Source organism: Salmo salar, chromosome ssa12 (genome assembly GCF_905237065.1).
Source record: "Salmo salar chromosome ssa12, Ssal_v3.1, whole genome shotgun sequence".
NCBI lineage: Eukaryota > Metazoa > Chordata > Actinopteri > Salmoniformes > Salmonidae > Salmo > Salmo salar.
Genome location: NC_059453.1, coordinates 21,656,213 through 21,680,793, shown reverse-complemented (window position 1 = coordinate 21,680,793; position 24,581 = coordinate 21,656,213). Strand labels below are relative to the sequence as shown.

General features: G+C 46.0%; 3 protein-coding genes across 5 annotated transcripts; 2 read left to right on the top strand and 1 right to left on the bottom strand.

Moving 5' to 3' along the window:
* Positions 1-27: 27 nt before the first annotated feature.
* LOC106589785 (glycerophosphodiester phosphodiesterase 1) lies at positions 28-7,452 on the top strand. Its single transcript, XM_014180124.2, has 6 exons — positions 28-665; positions 869-1,044; positions 1,244-1,349; positions 2,079-2,171; positions 2,434-2,645; positions 6,733-7,452. The coding sequence occupies exons 1-6, from the start codon at positions 399-401 to the stop codon at positions 6,878-6,880; spliced, it is 1,002 nt and encodes a 333-aa protein (XP_014035599.1). The 5' UTR covers positions 28-398; the 3' UTR covers positions 6,881-7,452.
* Positions 7,453-8,638: 1,186 nt separating this feature from the next.
* On the top strand, positions 8,639-14,205 carry LOC106589802 (MAPK regulated corepressor interacting protein 2). The gene is made up of 5 exons (XM_014180151.2): positions 8,639-9,268; positions 9,518-9,587; positions 10,988-11,121; positions 12,832-12,951; positions 13,708-14,205. The coding sequence occupies exons 1-5, from the start codon at positions 9,214-9,216 to the stop codon at positions 13,776-13,778; spliced, it is 450 nt and encodes a 149-aa protein (XP_014035626.2). The 5' UTR covers positions 8,639-9,213; the 3' UTR covers positions 13,779-14,205.
* Positions 14,206-14,356: 151 nt separating this feature from the next.
* Positions 14,357-24,569, bottom strand: LOC106589789 (structure-specific endonuclease subunit SLX4-like). Of its 3 annotated transcripts, XM_045691022.1 has the most exons (14): positions 24,508-24,569; positions 23,697-24,265; positions 23,368-23,584; positions 22,760-22,978; positions 22,156-22,430; positions 21,626-21,924; positions 21,215-21,479; positions 19,779-19,954; positions 19,386-19,532; positions 19,093-19,262; positions 15,959-18,912; positions 15,652-15,754; positions 15,021-15,356; positions 14,357-14,885 (listed from the first exon to the last, which is right to left on the bottom strand). In XM_045691022.1, the coding sequence occupies exons 2-14, from the start codon at positions 24,217-24,219 to the stop codon at positions 14,522-14,524; spliced, it is 6,048 nt and encodes a 2,015-aa protein (XP_045546978.1). In that variant the 5' UTR covers positions 24,220-24,265; positions 24,508-24,569; the 3' UTR covers positions 14,357-14,521. The 3 variants fall into 3 exon arrangements, with proteins under 3 accessions (XP_045546978.1, XP_014035608.2, XP_014035614.2); XM_014180133.2 differs by having other exon boundaries at positions 23,697-24,548; XM_014180139.2 differs by having other exon boundaries at positions 22,165-22,430; positions 23,697-24,548.
* Positions 24,570-24,581: the final 12 nt, after the last annotated feature.

The window sequence follows — 24,581 nt, the reverse complement described above, 5'->3', positions numbered from 1 at the left end:
ATAAACCTATTAAAACGGAAGGTGGGAGGTCCAATATGACAGTTATGAGGCAACAATGTTGCTGTTTGATCATGTAAATAGGATGTTGTGAAACTACGCTAACGATTTCAAATGTAGCCACTGAATTATTTTGTGTCTTGCTTCTGCATAGACTGAAGAAGGCATGTCAAGACAATCTTCGGTGGAATCCTTAGTGCCGATCTTCCAAAGAAGTGTCACTGCTTGCAGCCAACTGGAACAATATTGAGACATCTTTCCAACCTCATTGGCATATTAAGAACTGGTAACTTTGTGACAGTGTTAATGCGCTGATGTCTGTCCAACAGCATAGCAGAAGTGTGTTGAACAGTCTACACCGCAGAATTGTGAGTCAGTGACCGTATGGACCCGGCGCAAAAATGCTGCAACTCGGAGACGAAATCGCCCTATTATCTGTGGTGTTCGCGTTCGTTCTCCTCGGAACACGTAGCACGATATGGTCCACCGCCCTCACCGCCTGCCTCTATGCCTTTCTGATCATGTTCCGTTTTCCCCAAGTCCCGACCAGCCAGGCGAGACAGGTGCTTCGGCCCGCTAAGAACGCTGCTTCGGGTGGGGTGTCCCTAGTCGCTCACCGGGGTGGAGGGCATGATGCGCCGGAGAATACCATGGCTGCCATCCGGGAGGTGAGTCAGGAAGTCGAGGAGAGAAGTATTTGTTCAACAAGGATTCGTGGTTCTTGAAAGCCACAACATTCTATCTCCCTCGCTCTCCCCTAACATAGTCTCCAGGTGATTATGGCGATCCGGTCAAGAAAGCACCACCTTGCTTCACTTCATACCATCTCATTTTCTAACCTCGTCTCATCTCCCTCTCTCTGCATCTCTAGGCCCATAAGAACGGGGCGACCGGCGTAGAGCTGGACTTGGAGTTCACATCAGATGGAGTCCCTGTTCTGATGCACGATGAGACTGTAGACCGAACCACCAACGGGTCGGGACCCCTCACACAGCTAAGCTTCTCTGAGCTGAGTAAACTGGACGCAGCCGCTAAGCACCGACTCAGGTGAGAGGAAGAGAGAGATGGAGTGATACTGTAGGACAGCTCCGGTCCTGGAGGTCGCAGCGTGTGCACGTTTTTGTTCCCAACACTAAAACACATATTCAAATAAATAACTCATCATGGTTTAAATTGAGTTCTGTGCTTATTAGTTAGCTGGGACAGGACCAATGATGGCACGGTATATGTTATGTGGCTCCTACAGTGACAAGTTCCAGGAAGAGAAGGTCCCCACTCTGCAGGAGGCTGTGGAGGAATGCATCAAACTGCAGCTCACCATCTACTTTGATGTCAAAGGTCACCCAGATGAGGTACAGCCAATCAGGAGCCTCAGATAAAGATTTGTGTGAATATACACAGTTTCACACTACTGAGTACTTCTTTGTCTTCTTCTTAAGCCTAAGCTTGATAATTCTGTTGTTTGCTGTTTAACAGTACACTTTTAGACCAGTCATGGACCAGCTAGGCCCATTGAAAGCCTGTTGTTTTAGTCAGTGGTCCACTTCAGTTCAGGAAACTGAGAATTGAGAGCAGTCATCTAACTCAGTGGTTCCCAAACTGTTCCACTCCGGCCCCTCTTCCATCATTGGGGGAACATCTTTTGCTGTTTTAAAGCTAATATCCCACAATTCTTCACATTGTGTGTTCATGTCATATCTGAGTGACTCATACAATAAGACAATTCTGATAAGTTATAACTATCTCTCTAAGGTCTGCAATGACTAACATGACAAGAGGAACTGATGATGCCCAACCCAATTTTCGAAATTGCACCTCGTGCATTCAACTATTGCAACATTCAAGAGGAAGTTTAAGGCCCGACTGAGTTCCTTTTGGGGGGGTAGGCGACGACTCTGCAGCCCCTCTGCCGACCCCTTTGCACGCCCCACAGTCTGGGAAACACTGATCTAACTGACCCCCAACAGTTGCTGGCTCACCAGTGGGTCTGAGAGGTACACATATACACACAGACTCTACAAACAAACAGAAAGTGTATTAATTACTTTTTCATGTTCTGTTCTTCTCCTCTCCTCTCCCAGGCAGCGGCAGCCCTAAAGGAGATGTATCAGAAACACCCTGTGCTTTACAACACCAGCATCGTCTGTTCCTTTGAGCCCAAAGTCATCTACAGGGTAACTGTGGGCTGTTAGGTTGGCAAGAGGATCGTAGTGGGCTGTCTGTCTATATGGGTACTGGGTTAGATGTGTCTATCTCTCTGTATGAGAGCACTAACAATGGATTTAAGTTTCCATGAAATGGCAGCCATTTTCATTTCAGCTTCGCTATGGGAAGAACATTAGATTACAGATAGACATTTGAAAGATTTGACCTGATAAACTTGTAGTAAAATCCCTTCTCTCTTTCTCTCCATTGCCCTCTAACCCCTGATCCCAGATGCGTCAGGCTGACCCGGAAGTGGTGACGGCGCTGACCCACCGGCCATGGAGCCTTAGTCGGTTGGGTGACGGCACGCCGCGCTTCTCGTCGCTATGGAAACACCACTGGATGCAGGTGCTAGACGTGATAGTGGACTGGGCCCACCACCACCTGCTCTGGAACCTCTGTGGCGTCTCTGCCTTCCTGGTGCAGAAGAACTTCATATCACTGTGAGTTATCAATATCAATGTAGTACTATAAAATAAATGAAGGTAGAATAAAAACACAAGAAATGTAAGAAGATCACGAGAACGTAAGTAAGCTACAGTTGAAGTCGGAAGTTTACCTACACCTTAGCCTAATACATTTAAACTCAGTTTTTCACAATTCCTGACATTTAATCCTAGTAAAAATTCCCTGTCTTAGGTCAGTTAGGATCACCACTTTATTTTACGAATGAAATGTCAGAATAATAGTAGAGAGAATGATTTATTTCAGCTTTTATTTATTTCATAACATTCCCAGTTGGTCAGAAGTTTACATACACTCAATTAGTATTTGGTAGTATTGCCTTTAAATTGTTTAACTTGGGTCAAATGATTCGGGTAGCCTTCCACAAGCTTCCCACAATAAGTTGGGTGAATTTTGGCCTATTCCTCCTTACAGAGCTGGTGTAACGGAGTCAGGTTTGTAGGCCTCCTTGCTCGCACACGCTTTTTCAGTTCTGCCCACAAATTTTTTATGGGATTGAGGTCAGGGCTTTGCGATGGCCACTCCAATACTTTGACTTTGTTGTCCTTAAGCCATTTTGCCACAACTTTGGAAGTATGCTTGGGGTCATTGTCAATTTGGAAGACCCATTTGCGACCAAGCTTTAACTTCCTGACTGATGTCTTGAGATGTTGCTTCAATATATCCACATAATTTTCCTACCTTATGATGCCATCTATTTGGTGAAGTGCACCAGTCCCTTCTGCAGCAAAGCACCTCCACAACATGATGCTGCTACCCCCGTGCTTCACGGTTGGGATGGTGTTCTTCGTCTTACAAGCCTCCCCTTTTTCCTCCAAACATAATTGTGGTGTTTAAGCCAACCATTTTTTTTTTTTTTTATCAGACCAAGAAAAATTTCTTTTTTCTTTCAAATCAGTGGCTTCTTCCTTGCTGAGCGGCCTTTCAGGTTATGTCAATATAGGACCTGTTTTACTGTGGATATAAATACGTTTGTACCCGTTTCCTCCAGCATCTTCACAAGGTCCTTTGCTGATGTTCTGGTGTTGATTTGCACTTTTCGCACCAAAGTACGTTCATCTCTAGGAGACAGAACGCGTCTCCTTCCTGAGCGGTATGACGGCTGCGTGGTCCCACAGTGTTTATACTTGGGTACTATTGTTTGTACATATGAACATGGTACCTTCAGGCGTTTGGAAATTGCTCCCAAGGATGAACCAGACTTGTGGAGGCTTACAATTTTTTTTCTGAGGTCTTGGCTGATTTCTTTTGATTTTCCCATGATGACAAGCAAAGAGGCACTGAGTTTGAAGGTAGGCCTTGAAATACATCCACAGATACACCTTCAATTGACTCAAATGATGTCAATTAGCCTATCAGAAGCTTCTAAAGCCATGACATAATTTTCTTGAATTTTCCAACCTGTTTAAAGGCACAGTCAACTTAGTGTATGTAAACGTCTGACCCACTGGAATTGTGATTAAGTTAAATAATCTGTCTGTAAACAATTGTTGGAAAAATGACTTGTCATGCACTAAGTAGATGTCCTAACCGACTTGCCAAAACTATAGTTTGTTAACAAGAAATTTGTGGAGTGGTTGAAAAACAAATTGTAATGACTCCAACTTAAGTGTATGTAAACTTCCGACTTCAACTGTATATATGGTTAGTTCCAATATCGTATTTACAATGTACAGGGATACTGGATCTATAGAGGTAGATATGTATAGGGGTAAACATACTATATACAGGGTCAGTACCATATTATAATGTACAGGGATACTGGATCTATAGAGGTAGATATGTATAGGGGTAAACATACTATATACAGGGTCAGTACCATATTATAATGTACAGGGACACTGGATCTATAGAGGTAGATATGTATAGGGGTAAACATACTATATACAGGGTCAGTACCATATTATAATGTACAGGGATACTGGATCTATAGAGGTAGATATGTATAGGGGTAAACATACTATATACAGGGTCAGTACCATATTATAATGTACAGGGATACTGGATCTATAGAGGTAGATATGTATAGGGGTAAGGATACTATATACAGGGTCAGTACCATATTATAATGTACAGGGATACTGGATCTATAGAGGTAGATATGTATAGGGGTAAGGATACTATATACAGGGTCAGTACCATATTATAATGTACAGGGATACTGGATCTATAGAGGTAGATATGTATAGGGGTAAGGATACTATATACAGGGTCAGTACCATATTATAATGTACAGGGATACTGGATCTATAGAGGTAGATATGTATAGGGGTAAGGATACTATATACAGGGTCAGTACCATATTATAATGTACAGGGATACTGGATCTATAGAGGTAGATATGTATAGGGGTAAACATACTATATACAGGGTCAGTACCATATTATAATGTACAGGGATACTGGATCTATAGAGGTATATATGTATAGAGGTAAACATACTATATACAGGGTCAGTACCATATTATAATGTACAGGGATACTGGATCTATAGAGGTAGATATGTATAGGGGTAAACATACTATATACAGGGTCAGTACCATATTATAATGTACAGGGATACTGGATCTATATAGGTAGATATGTATAGGGGTAAGGTGACTATGCATCAGAATATATGATAAACAGAGTAGCAGCAGAGTATATGATGATTGTATGTGTGCGTAAAGTCAATATAAATGAGTGAGTGTGTAGAGTCTGGTGAGTGTGCATAAAGACAGTGCAAAAAATAAAAACATTCAAGAGTCAACTCGGATCGTCTGGGTAGCCATTTGTTAGCTATTTAGCAGTCTTATGGCTTGGTGATAGAAGCTGTTCAGGAGCCTGTTGGTGTCAGACTTGATACACCGGCACCACTTGCCGTGAGGAAGCAGAGAAAACAGTCCATGGCTTGGATGGCCGGAGTCTTTAATGATTTTCAGGGTCTTTGTTTTTGTACTTTTTAATTTTTTTACAATATAAAACATACACATACAAACATCAACTACATCACACCTGCCGAGACCCACCTGCTCACACCTCCATCTCCAGCGCCCGCATCTCTCTCTGCCACATGACCTCAAACTGAACCATTTTGTTTCTCTGTCGGCCAGGTACTTTTAACATTGAGATAATAAAGCATTTAACCTTTCCATTGTGTTAACGACAGAGGATTGGTTGATTTCCAGTTTAAGTATACATTTTTTTCAAGATAATTGACGAGGCCTTCCTTTCACACTGCCTGATATAGAGGTCCTGTATGGTAGGGGAGCTCGGCCCCAGTGATGCACTGGGCTGTCCACACCAACCTCTGTAGCGCCTTCGAGGGTGGTGCAGTTGCCATACCAAGCAGTGATGCAACAAGTCAAGATGCTCTCAATGGTGCAGCCGTAATCTTTTCAACCTCCTGAGGGGGTTATGTCCATTCCCTATATAGTGCACTACTTTAGACCTCTATATAATGACATGATTCTGCTTGGAGGAGCGATGTATCCTCTGATGAAAGGAAATATTTGCTGCTCTAGCCCTTATGTACTGCTGCTTTGTTGTTACTACACGTCGCAACGGTTACCCACATCGTTAGCTGTTTGAAGTGTACACACCCTCAATAACCACTGTTATAGGGATACTTTGGGATTTTATCTAGCATGCTAGCAGATACCCATAGACCTCCAGTCATTGCGCTAACGCTAGTTAGCATTGGCTCACGAAAGTACCTCTAACTTCCTTCATACTGGACACAGAGACATAGAAATGGTATCCGTGAGTTCATTTTGGGGGTGGTGGCGGCACCGTAATAGTGGAGGATGGGCACGTGGTAATGGCTGGAGTGGAAAGGTATCAACAACATCAAGCACATTGTTTCCATGTGTTTGTCATTACATTCGCTCAGTTCCAGCCATTATGATGTTGCCGTCCTCCCCTCAGCAGCCTCCACTGCACGAGGTCATCTGACTCTTTGGAAGTAGATAAAGGGCTAAAATCACTAAGTCTCCCTTTATTACACAACATCTCATTTACATTTCACATAACATGCATTGATTTGATTGGCCATTGATTCCTTATTGACTCTCTCTTCCACCCCCAGGGACTATGTCCAGTACTGGGCCCAGAGAGGGGTTGAGGTGGTGGGCTGGACAGTCAACACAGCTGAGGAGAAACAATACTACCAGGAGATACTCAACGTCAACTACATCACTGACAGCCTACTGGAGGACTGTGATCCTCACTACTGAACACAGTGGATGGACATCACACACACACACACACACACTAACCCTGTGTTACTTATCTTACTGTGTATTGTATGCCCGAGACACATGATACAAATATTCAGTACAATACAATAGCCTTCAAATTACAGGGAGACTTCATTTAGTGAACAACATGTCTCCATGTTCACCTATGTACTGTAATAACCAACTCAGGAGTGTACCTACTGCACAGTTACATTTTAGTCATTTAGCAGACGCTCTAATCTAGAGAGATTAGGGAATTGAACCCACAACCCTGGTGTTGCAAGCCGCCATGCTCTACCAACTGAGCCACACGGGACAACAGCTCGTACATATGTCATATTTTGAATCCATGACCGTTCCAAGTATCAAGGATCTGTGGAAATATGAACACTTCATTCTCACACAGTGCAATAATGGGCTTTTATGAAGGGATAGTCTAACTGAAACAAGGAAAAGTCTTTGGGCATCCAACCAGCCTTCCAATGAAATACTAACCTAATAAGACGCATTAACTTGAGTGAAATAATCTTATAGGAATGGAAAAATAAACAAGGATAGTATGGATGAAGTATATTTGTTCAGCTTCTCTCTCTCTCTCTGTCTGTATGCAGTGTCTACCATGTTGTTTCAACCCTCAGCCACAGGCTTTCCCCTCACCTCTTAAAACAACATAAGCAAAGTCTGAAGCCCAGGCTACTACCAGTGTCCAGGGACTATGGACATAGGTCAGCAGTCTCTAAGGTGCAGGTTGAGTACCTGTTGGTAGCCCGGCTAGTAACAGTGAGTAAAGTTCAGGGCAGGGTACTGTGGTAGCCCGGCTAGTAACAGTGAGTAAAGTTCAGGGCAGGGTACTGTGGTAGCCCGGCTAGTAACAGTGAGTAAAGTTCAGGGCAGGGTACTGTGGTAGCCCGGCTAGTAACAGTGAGTAAAGTTCAGGGCAGGGTACTGTGCGGAGGCCGGCTAGTGGTTTCAATCTCTCGGTCACAGCTTTGATGTGCCTGTTGTGTCTCTGCCTTCTAGAAGGTAGGGGGGTGACTCGGCTGGCTCGGGTGGCTGAGGTCCTTGATGATAGGAGGCAGGATTAGGGTTAGTCCCATACATTGACCTATATAGAGCAGATGTGTCCGAGTGTAGAGGGCAGGGTGAAGCCTAGGTAGACTAGTATTACCCTGGTTAAGCCTGTCTGAGCCTCCTCTTGTCACCAGCGAGCTTCAGTTACCAAACATGTCTTACCTGTCTTACATATGTTCTGACTCCCAATATGTATTTTAAACATACATACTAGGCTATTCCACAACAACCAAAATGCATGCCTTATGCAAATATATATTTTTAATTTAACTATGCAAGTCAGTTAAGAGCAAATTCTTATTTACAATGATGGCCTACCCCAGCCAATGCTGGGCCAACTGTGTGCCACCCTATGGGACTCCCAATCACAGCCAGATCAGACTGGAATCAAACCAGGGACTGTAGTGACGTCTCTTGCACTGAGATGCAGTGCCACAGCCTTGGGCTACTAAAAAGCTGTGTTTGCATAATGACTCGTGTTAAATCAGAGAACATTTGTGGTGGTAAAAAATGGACTTCAGCAATCTGATTTAAATTCCCCATTTTCATTCCAAATGTTAAACCTGCTCATCGTGAATAGGCTTCAAATCTCCACGTGCTCGGATTACCGGGTGATAGGTCAGCAGTAGTGCGTTCTGAAGGGCGCTCCTCCTCTAAAACCGCGACGGTTGGGGGTGTGTAGTGAGACATGACCAGGGTGCCCATGACTGTCATGATGAAAGCATGTGTGCGGTGTCACTGTCATTGTTTGTACGCATACTGTAGGATAGGGTTGCCTCTCACAAAGGGGAATTTAATCAATATAACTAACTGTATTTTCTATTCAAAAACATTGATCGGAAGGGTTGGAGTTTCTTCTCCAACAGACGTTTGAATTCCATATCAGTATTGAATCACCTTGATTGACCTATTGGCTATACCCTTGAAGCACTAGCAGACTGTCTCTTTGACCAAACATATGCTTATTCGTAGCGGCGACAAGGAGCACATTGCAGTAGCAGTACCGAGATCTCTTCACCGAACCGGAGACGTAGGCTACGTAGCACTGAGCAGCTGACTTGGAAAAACAGGCGCTATAATTTTCCCAACGTGGCTGCGTCAAGAGAACTCGACCAAAAAGGGGATCGCTCAAGGGGATCGATTTAAAGACCACCACGGTATTTGGAGTCGACACATTGTAGGCTATCACACCACTCTCGACTTGTTTGAAGATAACCCACTTATTTTTCCTTCGCAACACTGAAGTTCTCGGCTTTCACATGATGTACACTATTACTAGAGGTCCCAGTAAACTTGTTACACAGCGCAGGACAGGTGAGCATCAGTTATGTAATTGTTTCTCTTCAATCCAATTATGTATTGCTTATATTATTGATATAATCGATAGTAGCATTCGAATCATGTCAATAAAGCAGTAGTACACTTTTCAAAACCTATATAATGAGCACGGAACTGTGTTTAATTGAACCTAGGCGATAAGATCTGTCGGATTTAAAAGCATATTTTAATGACAAGCATGCATGTTGTGATCAGTGCAACCTTGCTATTCTAATTCCATTTCAGGTCCCACGCAGCAAATTGAGAATAAAACCAACGACTTGAAGCTCAAACCGACCCCCTGGTTATCCTCAAAGTAAGTTGCCATATTGCATTTATCATAATCATATCAAGAAGCGCGAGCAAACCAGTCAGCTGAAGAATCCATGGTACATGTGTGGCGTATAGTGGAATAAACATGATCATGTAACGTTGATTCCACTATCATTTTTGTAGTACGTCACGATTCACGGAAATTAATCTTAGAACGTTCGTAATCCTGTATGTTTACTGAAATATAGTATCGATACACCGATAAATTACATTGTATCGTTGAAGTGTAATTGCAACGTTTTCAAAATTCTTTGGAAACGGTCTGACCTTGCGAGGTTAGCTGACAGGCTTGCTGGCTAGCAGCGCGTGCTAACTTTGGCCATTTGTTTACTGTCCAAACGCAGTAGAGAAACATTAACATTTTTGAACAGCCATTCGAGCGTGGGGAATCGGTCAGTGGTTACATTGTAGCCAGTGTAGAACTATGAGCAACATGCCCTAAGAACGTAGCATGCGTTCAAAGTGAAATATGCCTCGCGCGCTCTGCAAGGGCACACAAGTTTAGCAATGGTGCATTTGGTTGAGTAAGCAAGCTTTTTTCCCTGTCATTGGCTACATCCGTTGGTATATTTTTAATACAGGATAAAATGCATTAATACAATGTAGTTTAATGCACGTGTGTTACATAATAGCACAGTCATTCAGTCGTTTCCTGGGAATCACTCCACACAGACTTTTATAATCCGTCTGCTGTTGTCTCCGTAGCAACATCATTGTGTAAGGAAGTAGGTTCAGAGGATTCCCACCAATCCTTACATTTCTATGGTAGCGGAGTGGGCATGACATGCGATGTGGGAGAAGAGAATTCCTGAATATTCTAGACCAGGGCTCTTCAACCCTGTTCCAGGAGAGCTACCCTCCTGAATGTTTTCAATCCAACCCCAGTTGTAACTAACCTGATTCAGTTTATCAACCAGCTAATTATTAGAATCAGGTGCGCTAGATTAAGGTTGGAGCAAAAACCTAAAGGACAGTAGCTCTCCGGGAACAGGGTTAGAGAGCTCTGTTCTAGACAGCCACTGATCCTCTAGGCTAGATATACAATTTACTTTGCATCAGGATATGTACTTATCTATCCAGTGCAGTTGGGAGTGAATGCATCAATGTCCTCTGTTTTTTAGTGTATGCAGTATGGTGGACTGACTGGTTTAAATAGGTGTGATGTGAGAATGTATGTGTATCATTTTAATGGAAGGTGATGCCAAAGAAAAAACGTCCATCCTGGATGGACAATAGTTTTATTCTATAAAAAAATAAAGTCCTTTTGGGTTTTATGCAAAAAGTACAATCTAGTGCCCAGCATATACATTTCTGAAGCAAGACCAGCTTTCCAGAGGCGTAACACAATACGATTTCACACACTGTTACTTTCTATCTGTCTAGCTCTCCAACCCCTAAGATAGTGTTTAATCGCCTGAACGGGAAGAGATACCACACTGCAGCCTCACAGAAGGAAGACACCACATCTGAAGGCTTCACCCCGGCCCATGAAGAGAATGTCCGATTTGTGTACGAAGGTGAGACGCATTGACTACTAGACAGATGAGACATTACCATTTTTCTCATGCATAGAGCCATGGACACTCATTCAAACAGTATAAGGCCCTCATCCTGACCGTATAAGGAGTATTGTAGACTCTCAAATATGCAATTTGAAGGTTATTATTGAGCCTATAGTAAGTCATTTTATGCATACACATTCCAGTTTACATCAGTTGAATGGAAGGCCATTATAGTTTAACATGTTGACCAGCAGCACTGAGTCAGTGTTAACTCAAGGCTACATCTGACACTGCCACTCTATCCACAACACCAGTAATGTTTATCTGGGAGAGAATCACTGCATTCAAGGACTAGACTACATTTACATGTTAGTCATTTAGCAGACGCTGTTATCCAGAGCGACTTACAGTAGTGAATACATACATTTCATACATTTTTTTTGTTGTTGTATTTTTTACCCCGTACTGGTCCCCCGTGGGAATTGAACTCACAACCCTGGCGTTGCAAGGGGACCAATGCGAAAATGTGTGTGTATATATATATGAGAGCGAGAACTACGTGGAGTTTAAGCCTACACTCGAAAGCAAACGGAAGATAAAAGATGGCTACAAGAATCCAGTTTAAATGATTTAATCAAGTGCCAAAGTCTAGGCATTCTTTCTGACACAGTTTGGGTATAGTTTGTTAAAGATCCTCAATAGTTATAGTTTGTTAAAGATCCTCAAACCATAGAGGAGGTAAATGGTTGATAGAAATACTTGAGCGCTTTATTGAAGCAGTCAAGTAGGAAAGTGGAGATATTGTTTCTGACAGTTTGGGCTAGTTTGTTCTATACTTTCAGCCTGCTCTGATGAAGACAGGTGACTTGTAGCAGAATGGAATGGTCTCAGCATGACCTCTTCTGTTGTTCTTGGAGCACTGCTCAATGACAATGATCAGAAGGAAGTTCTGGGAATATCCCGTTTGTTTTTATAAAACATCTTAGAGCACAGCTCTACTCATTTACAGAAAGCCTTCGACTCCATTGCCAATGCAAACCACTATTGTAGTGCATGAAATAGTAAAGTCCAGTCAGTGTGTTTATAAAGTGATATCGGTTGTCAATTAAACTATGAAAACACTACCAAGTAATTTAAGACGAAAGCTCCTTTGCACTTCTTATAAAACAGTGAGCTTGGTTTATTTTGGTACATTTACATTCAAATGCTTTTCACAGAAATGTATACAGTCAGCACAGTGTATTTGAAAGTGTAAGGGGTGTGTTGAAACACACAACGTCCAGTCTTATCTCCTAGTAGTGTGGCTGATGCAATGTACTGTAGTCCTGTCCAAGTCCACTCGAGGACACATGGTTGGCTGTTTCATTTGAATTTGGAGCACAAGCAAGGTTACACCTCTAGAGGAATAGTTTATTTAAAATAAACACACTTCCATTGGGCATTTATATGAGGAAAACAACAAACCATCAGCTTCCTATCCGCAGGAAGTTGTTGTGCGACGGGTGCTGCAGCACCCCATGATACTGTAATATCGCAATAGATGGATTCTTAATCACCCCAAATATTTTCCCGCGGTCATGCCCAGTTGGTTTTATGTAGTCATAGGCTGCGTGTATTATACAACTACCTAGGAACTGCAGCATAACCCATGGAAAAAATGATTTGCTGTAACGTGTATCTTCAGTGTGTGTATTAATGCCTCTGAATATTCTCTCCGCTCTGCAGCATGGCAGGAAATAGAGCAGCAGCTGGCAGGAGATGGAGAAGGCAGTGTGAAGCCTGCTGCTGTATGTGGCCAGGGGCCCGTGCAGTACGCAGAGAAGACCCCCAGTACCACAACGAAGAGTGAGTATCTATAGGCCTTATTCACTAGCCGCCATTGTTGTTTAATCAGCCTCCATCTTGCTCTACTGAAGATGTGTAACAATGACATATGTGAGAGGCTGTACACTAGTCTACTTCCTATCTCATTACATCCAATTATGTGATGCCCAGGACCTGTATTAATAAAGCCTCAGAGTAAGAGTGCTGATCAAGGATCAGGTCCCCTGTCCATACAATCTTATTATGATCTGAAAGACAATCTGAAAGACGAACTGATCCTAGATCAGCACGCCTACTCATGCTCCACTTTCACGGTCTTAACCCTCCATTTTGGTGTATTTCTGTCTAGCCCTATAAACGTCTGTCTCAGTACTGTCTACAGAAACACAGCAGGCTAAGCGGTTCTTGGCTCCATCTTATCTGCAGCTAGATAGAGGTCATAAGGCAAGCTTTTGTTTTAATGTTTAACTCTCTGAACAACTATCAGTCTCTCACCTTGGATAAACTGGCACTCCTCCTGGTTGCTGATTCCACACAAACCTGTCCAGTCCTGTTCACTCTGTAGGTCATTGGACAGTTACTTAACAGTAGATGGACAGTACTGAAGCGTTTGAAGCACAAATCTCACCAATACTGGTTCCTTCCTTTTCACACACTATTGCCTCTCCTTCTCTCCATGCAGACTTGTGCTCAGGATGTGTAGACTTGTGAGATTCAGACAGAGGTACCATCATAGTAATGTTCTCTCATTAGCACCTATTCCCTGTCCCCTTACAGACTTTGTGCCTATAGACCTGGAGGAGTGGTGGGCCCAGCGCTTCCTGGCCAACATCGCTAACCTGTCGTGACAGGAAGAGAAGGAGAAGGGACAGGAGGTGCTAACTGGTGTGGAAGCCACATGGGCCAAGCTGTGATCAGAAGGGGTGGAGAGAGGACATTCTGGTTCTGAAGCTACAGTTTAGTGGGCTTCCTGTATTTTGTGTTCAAAGGAATACTGATATCTGCACTGTGCTAAGGGGGTGTGTGACACGCACACATTGCTGTACCCCTGAATGGTCCTGAAGCTATGAACTTTTAGACTGAACGCTCCACCTCCAAGGAAAATGCTGTTCCTGATTGGCTAATCAACAAGAAGAACTAATTCATGAAGAGTATCTGTGTTTTCTTTTTAACAAGTACCTCCCTGCCCCAACATGAGTTGTGCTCAGATTGAATGAAGTCTATTTCTTGGCTGGTCTTTGGAGAAAAAGAAAAACAGTAAAATATTTTTCACGATTTTGCTTTGTGCTGGAGTTATTCCTGGGTAATCCAGGGGTTTTGAATGTTTAACTATTTTGGCTTGTGGACAGCATAGTTCAATAACTCAGTGAAAACAGCTTAGTCCAGACTAGTATAGCATGCTGTAAAGATAGGACTTGACACTAGGAAGAGAACAAACATTACTTAATTATAGTAGTCCAACATCCAACCAATATAAACAGGAAACATCCAACTAGAACACGTTACAGCTTTAACTGCCACTGATTTAGTTTAGACTCATTATTTCCCACAAATCCTTTAAAAATCCACCTTTGCCTCCACAAAGGTAACTTCAATCTGCCATTTTAGCTGCCCCTCTCCCTCTCCTTCCCCTCCCTCCAGCCCTGGTCGCCCACTTCCCTTTTCTCTTTCTTCCTCCCCTCAGTCCAGGCTTGGCTGTGGTAAACGTAATGCACTGGGAATCCAGGTAGTCTAGTAGCTTGGCGGCCCCCAGCCGGATACCCGCGGCCTTGAGTCTGGCCTGGAGGTCTGACAGGACCAGGGGCTGGTAGAGGAGAATCTGCCCGTAGAGGTCTGGGTCTGACTGGATGAAACGACGGACAGCGAGGAGGTTGTCCTGGAGCTTGGAGGCAGACTGCGAGGCAGTAATGTCGTCGTTATCTGAGTCATCAGAGAGGCACTGCTCTGGATTAGACCTGGAGAATAGATTGGGGGGGAGATGAACAGAGGAGTGTCAATATCAGTACATTTGACTTTGAATTTAGCAGTCAAAGTATTCTAGACAAATGCATACATGAACAACACCTGTTAAAAACACTCCCAGTGCTAACCTCTCAGAGTCTTCACTGGGTGCTGTGGAGGACGTATTGGATCCCTGAGAGGCAGAGAGAGGCTCCATGTCCTCCTCCCTACCAGGCAGTTTCACCAGGGAGACGGTAGGTGCTGCTCTTCCACTAGGCTCGTTAAACCCCCCAGTCTGGGCACAGGACACTGGCTTTCTGGTGGGCTCCATGGAGGAGGTGGTGGGTGGGGGCCCGACAGCTCTGGGGCGACCCAGGGAAGGTGCCTCGTCCTCGGACTCTGAGCTGATGACCTGGTGGGTGTACTGGTGGATCTCCTTGAGCTTCAGGATCATCTGGCGCTTGGGTAAGGGACGCACACCGAATCTAGAGGGAGGACACAGAGCAGGATGGCAACAGACTTTTACTATATGAAGAGGGAGAGGGTAACAGAAAGAGAGATGGATGTAGAGAAAAGAGATGGGGGGAGGTATAGACAGACTACACTGATAACTGCCATACATCGTGCTCCTGTAATCTCACATATCAAACAACTATCAATGGAGGAAGAAGGACTGGGGACTAGACCAGGCTAGGAGTGATGGGGGAGTGACATGACCACATGAATTAAATAACTAATATAAAAAGGCAGATATCAGAGACGATGTGTTGGGAATCAGACCTGTTGAGCTTGTTCTTGAGGTCAGGTGTGTCCATGTCAGAGTAGCTGGGCATGGGGGTGATGGGGACCAGGGGGCCCTGCTGGCCTTTCCTACGGGGGGCCACTGTGGAGAGAGGGGTCAAAGGGTAGAGAAATAAGAAAAGATGTAACAAAACAGTGAATGTGTTTATGGATCAGAATAACACGAATGGAAGACTGTTCAATATTTCAACAGTACGAAGTAATGAAGCTGGTTTTGAACCCGAGCTAGCTAGATTAAACATTAAGACCTCTATACAAGGGGGTATAACTGCTGAAAGTGTATTACCTGGAGTCTTGAGCTGGGCCACTCTCTGAGCCAGAGCTACAGGATTCACCCTCTGAGAGAGAGGAAGCGCCTCATCCTCTTCCTGCCCCCAGTCGTCCCAGATCTCAGCGTCCAGGAGGCTAGCGTTGATCTCTGGGTTGGCCTGGGGTGTAGTGGTGTTGGGTGGAGGTGGAGAGGGGGTGGAGTAAGAGTGGGTGGTGTAGGCTTTAGGACGAGGAGGAGAGGGGTTAAAAGTAGAGGATGGTCCTGCAATCTCTCCATCTCTCCGGCCCTGTCTTGGAGGACTAGCCCCACCGCCGCTGCTCTCTAGCCTCAGACTGAAGCACACTGCCTGGGATCGTTCTCCGTCCGTGTCCCCTCCTCCTGCGTTTAGGCCCCAGGAGTCATCAAAGGCCATGGGTGGCTCGTCCATCCCGAGGAAGCTCTGTTGAAAGCTGTTACTGGACCTCTCCATGTCTTCTCCTATCTCTTCCTCCTGCTCTTCCTCTTTCACTACACTCCTTTCCAGTTCCTCCATTTTCATCATCTCATCTGATTCCTCTCTCACCCCCCTCTCTTTCTCTCTATCTCCTGGGCTATGGAAGTATTTAGACTCAGTGGATGGTCGGTGTTGTCCGGGGGAGCCGCTGTTCTCTCTCGGTTGGGTAAGGGACTCCTTATGTGCGGACGAGGATGGGTCGGAAGGGTCCGAGAGGGACAGGCCCAGAGACCCCAGTCCCCCTCTCTTCCATGGGCTCCCAGAGATCCCCAGCCCCCTCCCTCTCTGCCTTGTTCCGTTGTCCCCGTCCCCGTCTCTCAGAAGAGGGGAGGCCAGAGACGAAGCAGAGGGCTTGGGTAGATCTGAATAAAGGGGAGTGGAGCTTTTTGGCTGGGGGATGTTGTGGAGAGGGGTACCCTTTGTGGAGGGGTCTGGTGGGGGGATGACGGAGAGAGAGGGGGTCAGGCGGGGAAAGCAGGAGCGTTTTGGTTGGGACTTGGAGGGGACTGTGAATCCAGGGGAGCGGGCAGCATGGTCGAGGCCCAAGCTGGAGTGCCGAAGCCCTCTGCTGTCTGATTTCTGCCTAGAAATAGAGGACTCTGTCTGGGCAGAATGTGTAGAAACCCTGGGTGGGTTGGAGGTCTGGCGGCTAGGCCTGAAAGGGAGGGTGGGAGAGGAGAAAACTGACGCTGCAGAAGAGGAGGAAGAAGAGTTGGCCTTAGGAAAGAGCTGAGTGCGACGCATGCTACTAAAGGTCTGGGTAGAGCTAGAGTTGGTCTTCCTGGACGGCAGGGGCGGAGTGGCCGGGATGAGCCAAGACATCTCTGCAGAACAGTCCACAAGACTAGTAGAACCAGCAGAACCTGGTTTATAACTAGGAGGATCTGGATCTAGGCCTTGATCTGAAGGTGAGACAGAAAGATCCCTCACAGAACCACCAATAGTCTCTTTCTCCTTCGAGCTGGATTTCTTAGGTTCTGTGTCTGATTGGGTTATCGAGGTGGGTTTCTTGGGTTCTGTGTTGGATTGAGTTGTGATTGGGGTGTAGCCTTGGTGGTTCTGGGAGAGATAAGTAGGGGGTGGTGGAGAGGGGCTGGTAGGTCCTAGATCCCCTACCTCCATCTCTTCACTAGAGTCAGACAGAACTATAAGCTCAGGTTCTTCTTTGGTACTGTGAGGAGGAGAGACGGGTACAGAAATACTATACGGACCATGACTCTCTCTCTTTAAGTCCTCTGGACTAGACGGTACCTTCTCTTGGAGTAACTCCTTACACTCAGGAACTTTCCCTCCTCCCACCACTCTCTCCATCCTAACTCGTGCCCCGGTGTCAGTCACTTCCCCTGGGGACAAACCAGGAACAGGTAGGGCGGATACACCAGGGACCAGAGGAGGACTGATGGAGAGGTCAATGATTTCAATGGCTGAGTACTGGAGGGTTGGGATCGCTGTCTGTCTCGTACCCCCATCGACCCTCACCCTTGTGGGCTGGGAGCGGGAGGACGGTGGGGGTGGGGAGGTGAGTTCTGGCTGTCTCGCACCCTCCACTACCATGGTCCTGGGGGGCTGGGAGCGGGAGGGTTTCTGGATAGCCCTGTGGGGTTGGGAGTGGCAGGATGGTTGTGTTGGTGGGGAGGTGTGGGGCGCCTCCTGCGTCTCATAGACCCCCCAAGAGTCAGAGAAGAGGCGGCTGTAGCTACGGTCCAGACTAGCGTTTAGTTGTTGATCGTCATGGGGACTGGAGTGGAGGCTTTTTGTCGTTGATACCTCTTCAACACTTCTTGAGCTTGTGACGTTTGATTCAAATTGTTTTGTTCTGTCTGACTCCATGGTGGCTGTTCTAGAACATTCTAGATCTTTACCTTCTGATTTGTTGAGATCAGTTTTTATCCTATTTGGATTCCCCCGGTCTGTGTCGATGTCACCAATAGCTATGACTGCCTCTAAACTGGGAGGTTTTGTTTGAGGGGAAGTTATGCATGTTAATTCACCCTTATCTGAGTGTTCAGCCAATGAGTGAGCTTGGATTGGAGCCTCCTGCTCTTCTTCTGTCTCTGTGAAAAATGTCACTCCCTCCTCCTCCTCCTCCGATTCTTCCTTTTCGCTCTCTTTCCCTTCATCCCTCTTTCTCTGAGTGGCGGCAAACTCATATATTTCCTCCATCTCTTCATCGTTCACCCTTTCTTCGTTCGTCTCTCCGTCTTCTATCGTCACGCCATCCCCTCGCCCCTCCTCCTCCTCCATCGCAATCCCTCCTTCCTCTCCTCTGTCTTCATCTTCCTCAACCTCTTCTTCATTCCACATGGAGCGGAGGAGCTCCACGAAGACCTGGTCTTGGTGCTCCTCCTCTCCCCCAGATTGGTGCTCCTGGGCTGGGTAGTCTCCCCACTGATCCCCCTGTCCCTCTACACCTCTGTGGAGGTCTGTCTGAGCTGGGTAGAGCTGGCACAGCTGCTGCAGCTCCTCCAGGTTGAACCTGATGAGGAGAAAAAAGAGAAAGAAGGAGTTTTGTAGAAAGAGAGAGACAGAAAGCAAGAGGGATAAAGAACAGTATGTTTCTTGGTTAATTCTAACTCACCCTTTACCTGAGAATTCTGTAATGCATTCTGTTACTAAGAAGTCACATCACTTAAACACCAGTTGAGTCAGACTTTACCTGGCTGCCAGCTCCTGAACGTGTGGCAGCAGGGTGTGTGTGAGGGGGCAGTGGGCTGTGTAGAGGTACTGGAGTAGGGTATACACCGCCTGGCCTGGTACCTCACCCAACAACACCCTCTGGGCTGAGGGCATGCCGTCCTCCTGCACCCCGAATCCACTGTCATGGACCTGGGAGAGAGAGAGGGATGGAATGAGAGAGAAAACAAATCAAATTCAACTGGAAATATTAATGGTTTCAAATGAGAACCATACAAGCAAATATAACGAGGCAAAATCCACACGTGCACTCACCATCTGCGCTAGCAGGGGGCATCGAGCATACAGCATGAATGAATGGGTGAAGTACACCTCCCCACTGTCCACCTGTAGCTGGACATCGCTGAACTGGGGGTTGTTCACCATACTGGTCAGGTCTGAGGCCAGCCTGGACAGCACCACCTATGGGTCAGAGACAGACAATGGCTACCAGCACAGAGCAATGATCAGGCAACAAGTGTCCAACACAGTTATGATGTGATGGTGATTATATTAGCCCAGGTGTGGCCAACCCGCTTTCTGGAGAGCTACTGGGTGTGTGTAGGGTTTTGCTCCAACCCTACTCTAACACACTGGACTCAGCTAATCAAGGTCTAGTTATGAAAACGTATACAATAGAGTAGAAGACTTCTAAAAAAGGTCCCTTACTAATTTCTGGTTGCTCCTGTTGGTATCTCTGCTTTGAGGAAGAGATCTCATCTGATGGCTTTCAGTGTTTCTAATGCTCTCTGGGATGAAGCCACTGAGACACAGGTCAGGGGGTTCGTCTGTGCTCTCAGGAACAAAGCCACTTGAGTGGAAGTCTGTAGCAGTGTTCTCTTTGTCTGAGGGACCAAGGGAAGACAAACAACGTTAGAGGTACAGTAGGTTTGACTTTCAGGTATGCTAGCTACTTTCAGGGATGCTGTGTGTGTGTGTGTGTTAATCTACATGTCTGTGAGCGTGTATATACATCCTGTGTCTGTAGTGGAAAAATAGGGAGTGAACACGTGAACAACGATGAAGGCCAGCGATGAAGATGCATCTAGCAACTCGCAGGCACCGAGGCCCAGAGTGAGGACTACATCACGATTTATGGCATTGTCTGGATGGCTGACCACATGACGACTATCACAAAAGTCAAACACACCTTATCCGTGGCAGGACGTTCCCATAGAACCCTGGGACACAGACACCGTCGGGGGTGTGAAGACAGATAACTTGAATCGACGAAATGACTGTTACTGTGTGAATTACATTGTCGTGTTTGGATTGATTCAAGAGTTCATAAAGAGCTGTGAATGTTGATATGTTTCATTGTTCTGTAAGTGCTATGGATTCATTGTTACAGAGTTACTGTGTTATTCTGTCTGTTGGACGGCGGTCAGTTCAAAGAGGGAGCGACCAGATGTGAGCTCTTATCATTCAGATAAGGGAGGTTCTGGAGTTCGTGAGTTATTTTAATGAATTTTGTTTTGGCTGAACAAAGTGGCGTTAATTAGACGAGGGGAGATACTGAGATCTGGAGCTCAGGGGAGAATAAAAGATGGGTGGAAACTTTGTTCATGGAGTCATTAGAAACCAATCTCCTGGTGTAGCTTTCTGTTACACCATAGTGGGTCTTTTACACATTTACACTTACGTATTTTGTATCTTTTGACATGTACCATTTCATAATTGTATTCTAATTGCACAAGTGTAATAAATTGGATTACTTTCAGATAGATAAGTTGTCATATTTCTGAGTAATATTCCTTGAATTATTATTAGATGTATGGTCTAATGGTAAATGTCATTCATACTACACACAGGAGATATGCTTGGCCTCTAACTGTGCAGCTCTGAGCTAAGGTTAAATCAATCATTTTATGCTAGGACATTGATCGCAAGATATTAGCTGTCTCTCAGCCTCTGAATAACTCCAGAAGGGTTATCTTGGACACATGTAACTTATAGTATTCTGAGTGGTGATGCAAGGCTCGCTACCTTGACTAGATCCACGGGATACCCTTTTCGACCTATAGCATTCACATTGTAATGGAGTCAGACATTCTTCCCCCTGTGTGTTTCCTGTATATAACAGTTCTCCCAGGAGTAGCTCTCACCTCTGGCAGGTGCTGGGGTAGAATAGCCCCACTGTGTGAGGGTCATTCCCTCATCAGCCAGCTCCATTAGGTCACACAGAGTCTGGCTGCCCACTGGAAGGTGCCCTGTCCCTGGGGTGGAAGGGAGCGAAGAGGGGGCTGCCTGGGTGGAGGAGACTGGTTGTTGGGAGGAGGGGATCGGTTGCTTGGTCATAGAGATGCCTTCTGTTATGGAAAGGTTGGTGGAGGATACAGGCATGGCCTTGGTGGGACAGACCATATCCGTCTGGAAGAAGACAAATTGAGTGAAATAAATTAAAGTGTGAATGAAAAGACTATGAATCAAGATACACGCATACTTTTAACGCAAATCAGAGTATTAGAAGCAAAGATGTGAAAGTATGAGTAACACACGCGCACACGGGCTCTCACCTTTACCGACACCCAAGGCCGTATAAACTCTCTGAGCTCTGGGGTGTAGAACTCAGAGATGACCTTCGGCCCTCCGTCCCGCAACGCACTCTTCTGCCAGAGGGGGCCAGCACCAGTGCTGCATGAGGGCAGGGAGCTGGGGCAGCGTGTGGGGGTGGGCGGCGAGGGGCCGCGGGTACGGAGGAGGAGGCCAGCTACGCGCTCCTGTAGTCGCCTCAGGGCTGTCTCCGAGTCCTGGACCAGGAGGAGGGGAGGGGGGCGAGGGGGTGCACCCCTTTTCCTCTTGCCACGCCCCTTACCTGGGGGAGGGGGTCAAGAGAAAAGGACTCGGCTATGATATTAATCATATAATATAAACACCATCAAAATGTTTATACATGTATAGTTTCATATCGATGCATTTAGTATAGTTTGCTCCTGTCTTACATAATAAAGGGGAATTGTTTTCCGTCACAGCAAATGCATCCTTATAATCATAGCATAATGCATTGCCTAAACAATATGTAGGTTCAGTCAAGATAGTGACTTACTCGTCTTACTTGGTTCAGCTCTCCACTTCAATGGTGACAGAGAAATGTGAGGGAGGAGGGCTGGGAGCTGCTGACCACCTTCTCTCTCCATCTCCCTCTGTAACTCTCTCTGCATCTCCCGCTCCATCTCTTTCTCCTGCTCCAGGAGGGAGTGGGACAGGGCCATGGCCACCATGGTGTCTTCGTCCAGGCCACGGGGCTTCTTTCTGGGCTTCTTCCTGCCCGGGAGGCTGGGGTCTGTGGAGCCTTTACGCTTGGAACCTCCGGCCTGTGGACTGGGGGAGAGGAGAGGGTTATTCACGGGTGGAATAGAATAGTTTATTGTCCTCCAGCATTTGAACAACGCAGTGTTTCTCCTACATTCTTTCTCTAGGTGGGACAGAAAGGCCCCAAAAGCATCATACAGGGGCGGTTCAGTAGGGCACAACGTTAGCTCTATCAAGTACACTTCTATCTGCAATGTTCAGCATGTTGCACCCTCCTGAACACGACTCAATGCTTCTAACATCAAAGTTATCAATTTAATGTACAGTAATAGCAGTCAAGTTGTTTGGGTTGATTGATGGTTCAAAGGGGCGGGACCAATCAGGCCAGGGTGACTCACGGTTGGTTGGCGGTGCTGTCAGTCAGGCCCTCTGCAACTTGTCTCTGTACAGCCTGCAGCAGCACGGCAGGAGCCACGCCCATCGTGGAGGAGCAACGCTTCAGGTGGGCCGCGCGACTCTTCTGGGACTTGAACCGTTTACCACAGATGGGGCATTCTGGGATGCTGGGAACGGGAGGAGGGGCGGGGGCAGCACTGTCCTCACTCTCGTCTAGACACCTGGATAGGGGGACATGGGGTGTCCCAATAAAGTAAACTGGTTTATTTTCCTTGTCTCCTTTCCTTCATCTGCACTGATCTGAAAACACTGGATTGTTGAAGGCTAAACATCAGAAGCCACAAGAGGACTTGATTTCACCTATCCAGTTCCTCAAGATCAGGAAAGGAAACGAGGCAGTATCTTCTTTGGAGTCATTGACTGTTCCATTAACAGACAGAATCTGGAGTTAGATGGGTCTTTGGAGTCATTGACTGTTCCATTAACAGACAGAATCTGGAGTTAGATGGGTCTTTGGAGTCATTGACTGTTCTAGTAACAGACAGATTCTGGAGTTAGATGGGTGAGAGAGCAAGTGTCTGTGTGTGTGTCCAGCTCCAGTCGTCCCTACCTGTTGATGTGTTGGGTGCGTCCTGTGGGGCTCATGGCAGACAGGTCTTTCTGGCAGAGCTGACAGAAGAACAGGCCTCCCTGCTCCAGGTCCACTGCACTACCCTGGGCCACAGCCTGGGCCTCCCTGTCCAGCTCCTCCTGTAGACGCAGGGCCAGGGCCTCATCCGAGTCATCCACCTGGGGGTCCAGTGATAGGGGAGTGGAGGCGGATGTAACTGAACAGGGAGGGCAGAGGTGGAGAGAAAGGTAACTAGCATGCCATTGAGTGTACACACAAATGAATGAAAATACACACCATAGAGTGTGAGACACAGTGATGGATCTCACCTTCATTATCTGGCAGTGGATGGGGAGCAGCACTGTCACTTTCACTCCCTGTTGCTGCAGGCTGATTTCTCTCAGCATGCACCAGCTTCTGTGGATTGACTCTCTTGAACTGCTGCATCGTGTGTAGCACTTTCTCCTTCACCCCCATCCCCCTATCCTCAGGTCGAGACCCAGCAGCATCCACAGCCACTGATGACCCATTCTCTCCTACACCAAGTTCAATACCTCCATTGACCACTGATTGTTTAGATTCGTCTGTATTGGAGGGAAGTCGGTTTGGTTCATCACAAGTGGTAGAGATTGAGGAAACGTGTTCAGAGTTGTTACCCAAAGCTCCCTTTAAACTTGGGCCAACATCTGTCTTCTTCCTCCTAGTCGTCACCCTTTTGGTGGGTATGTCTTTCGCAGTGTCCTGGGACGAGGGCTCTGCAACACTTCTCTTCTCGGTTTCGCCTGCTTTTCTGCGGACTCGTTTGAGCAACTTAGAGCAGAGGTCCACGAAGTCTTGATCGGAGTCGTCCATTGTATTTGACTGTTAGTGGTCTGCTTCTTGCGCCACTAGATAGCTACTATCAAAACAATCAACACATCTAGCTAACGTTAGCCTCTCGGACTGAGAGCCATGGAGGTTAATGCTGCTAGCTTGCTAAAAATGTGAGGTGGCATTTGTGAAATATCCTCTCTTCAGCATAAATATTCAGAATAATTTAGGAATGAATGTGCCATTACTGCATGAAAATTGAACAGTTGCATCTATGACAGTGAAAACATGTATTACGAGCTAAATTTGCTTATTATTCAAAATACTCACATTCGACTTCTTCATACTTCCTGTCACGTGACAACAGGATTAACGTCTACCCAGGTCACGTGACAGGGTGGATT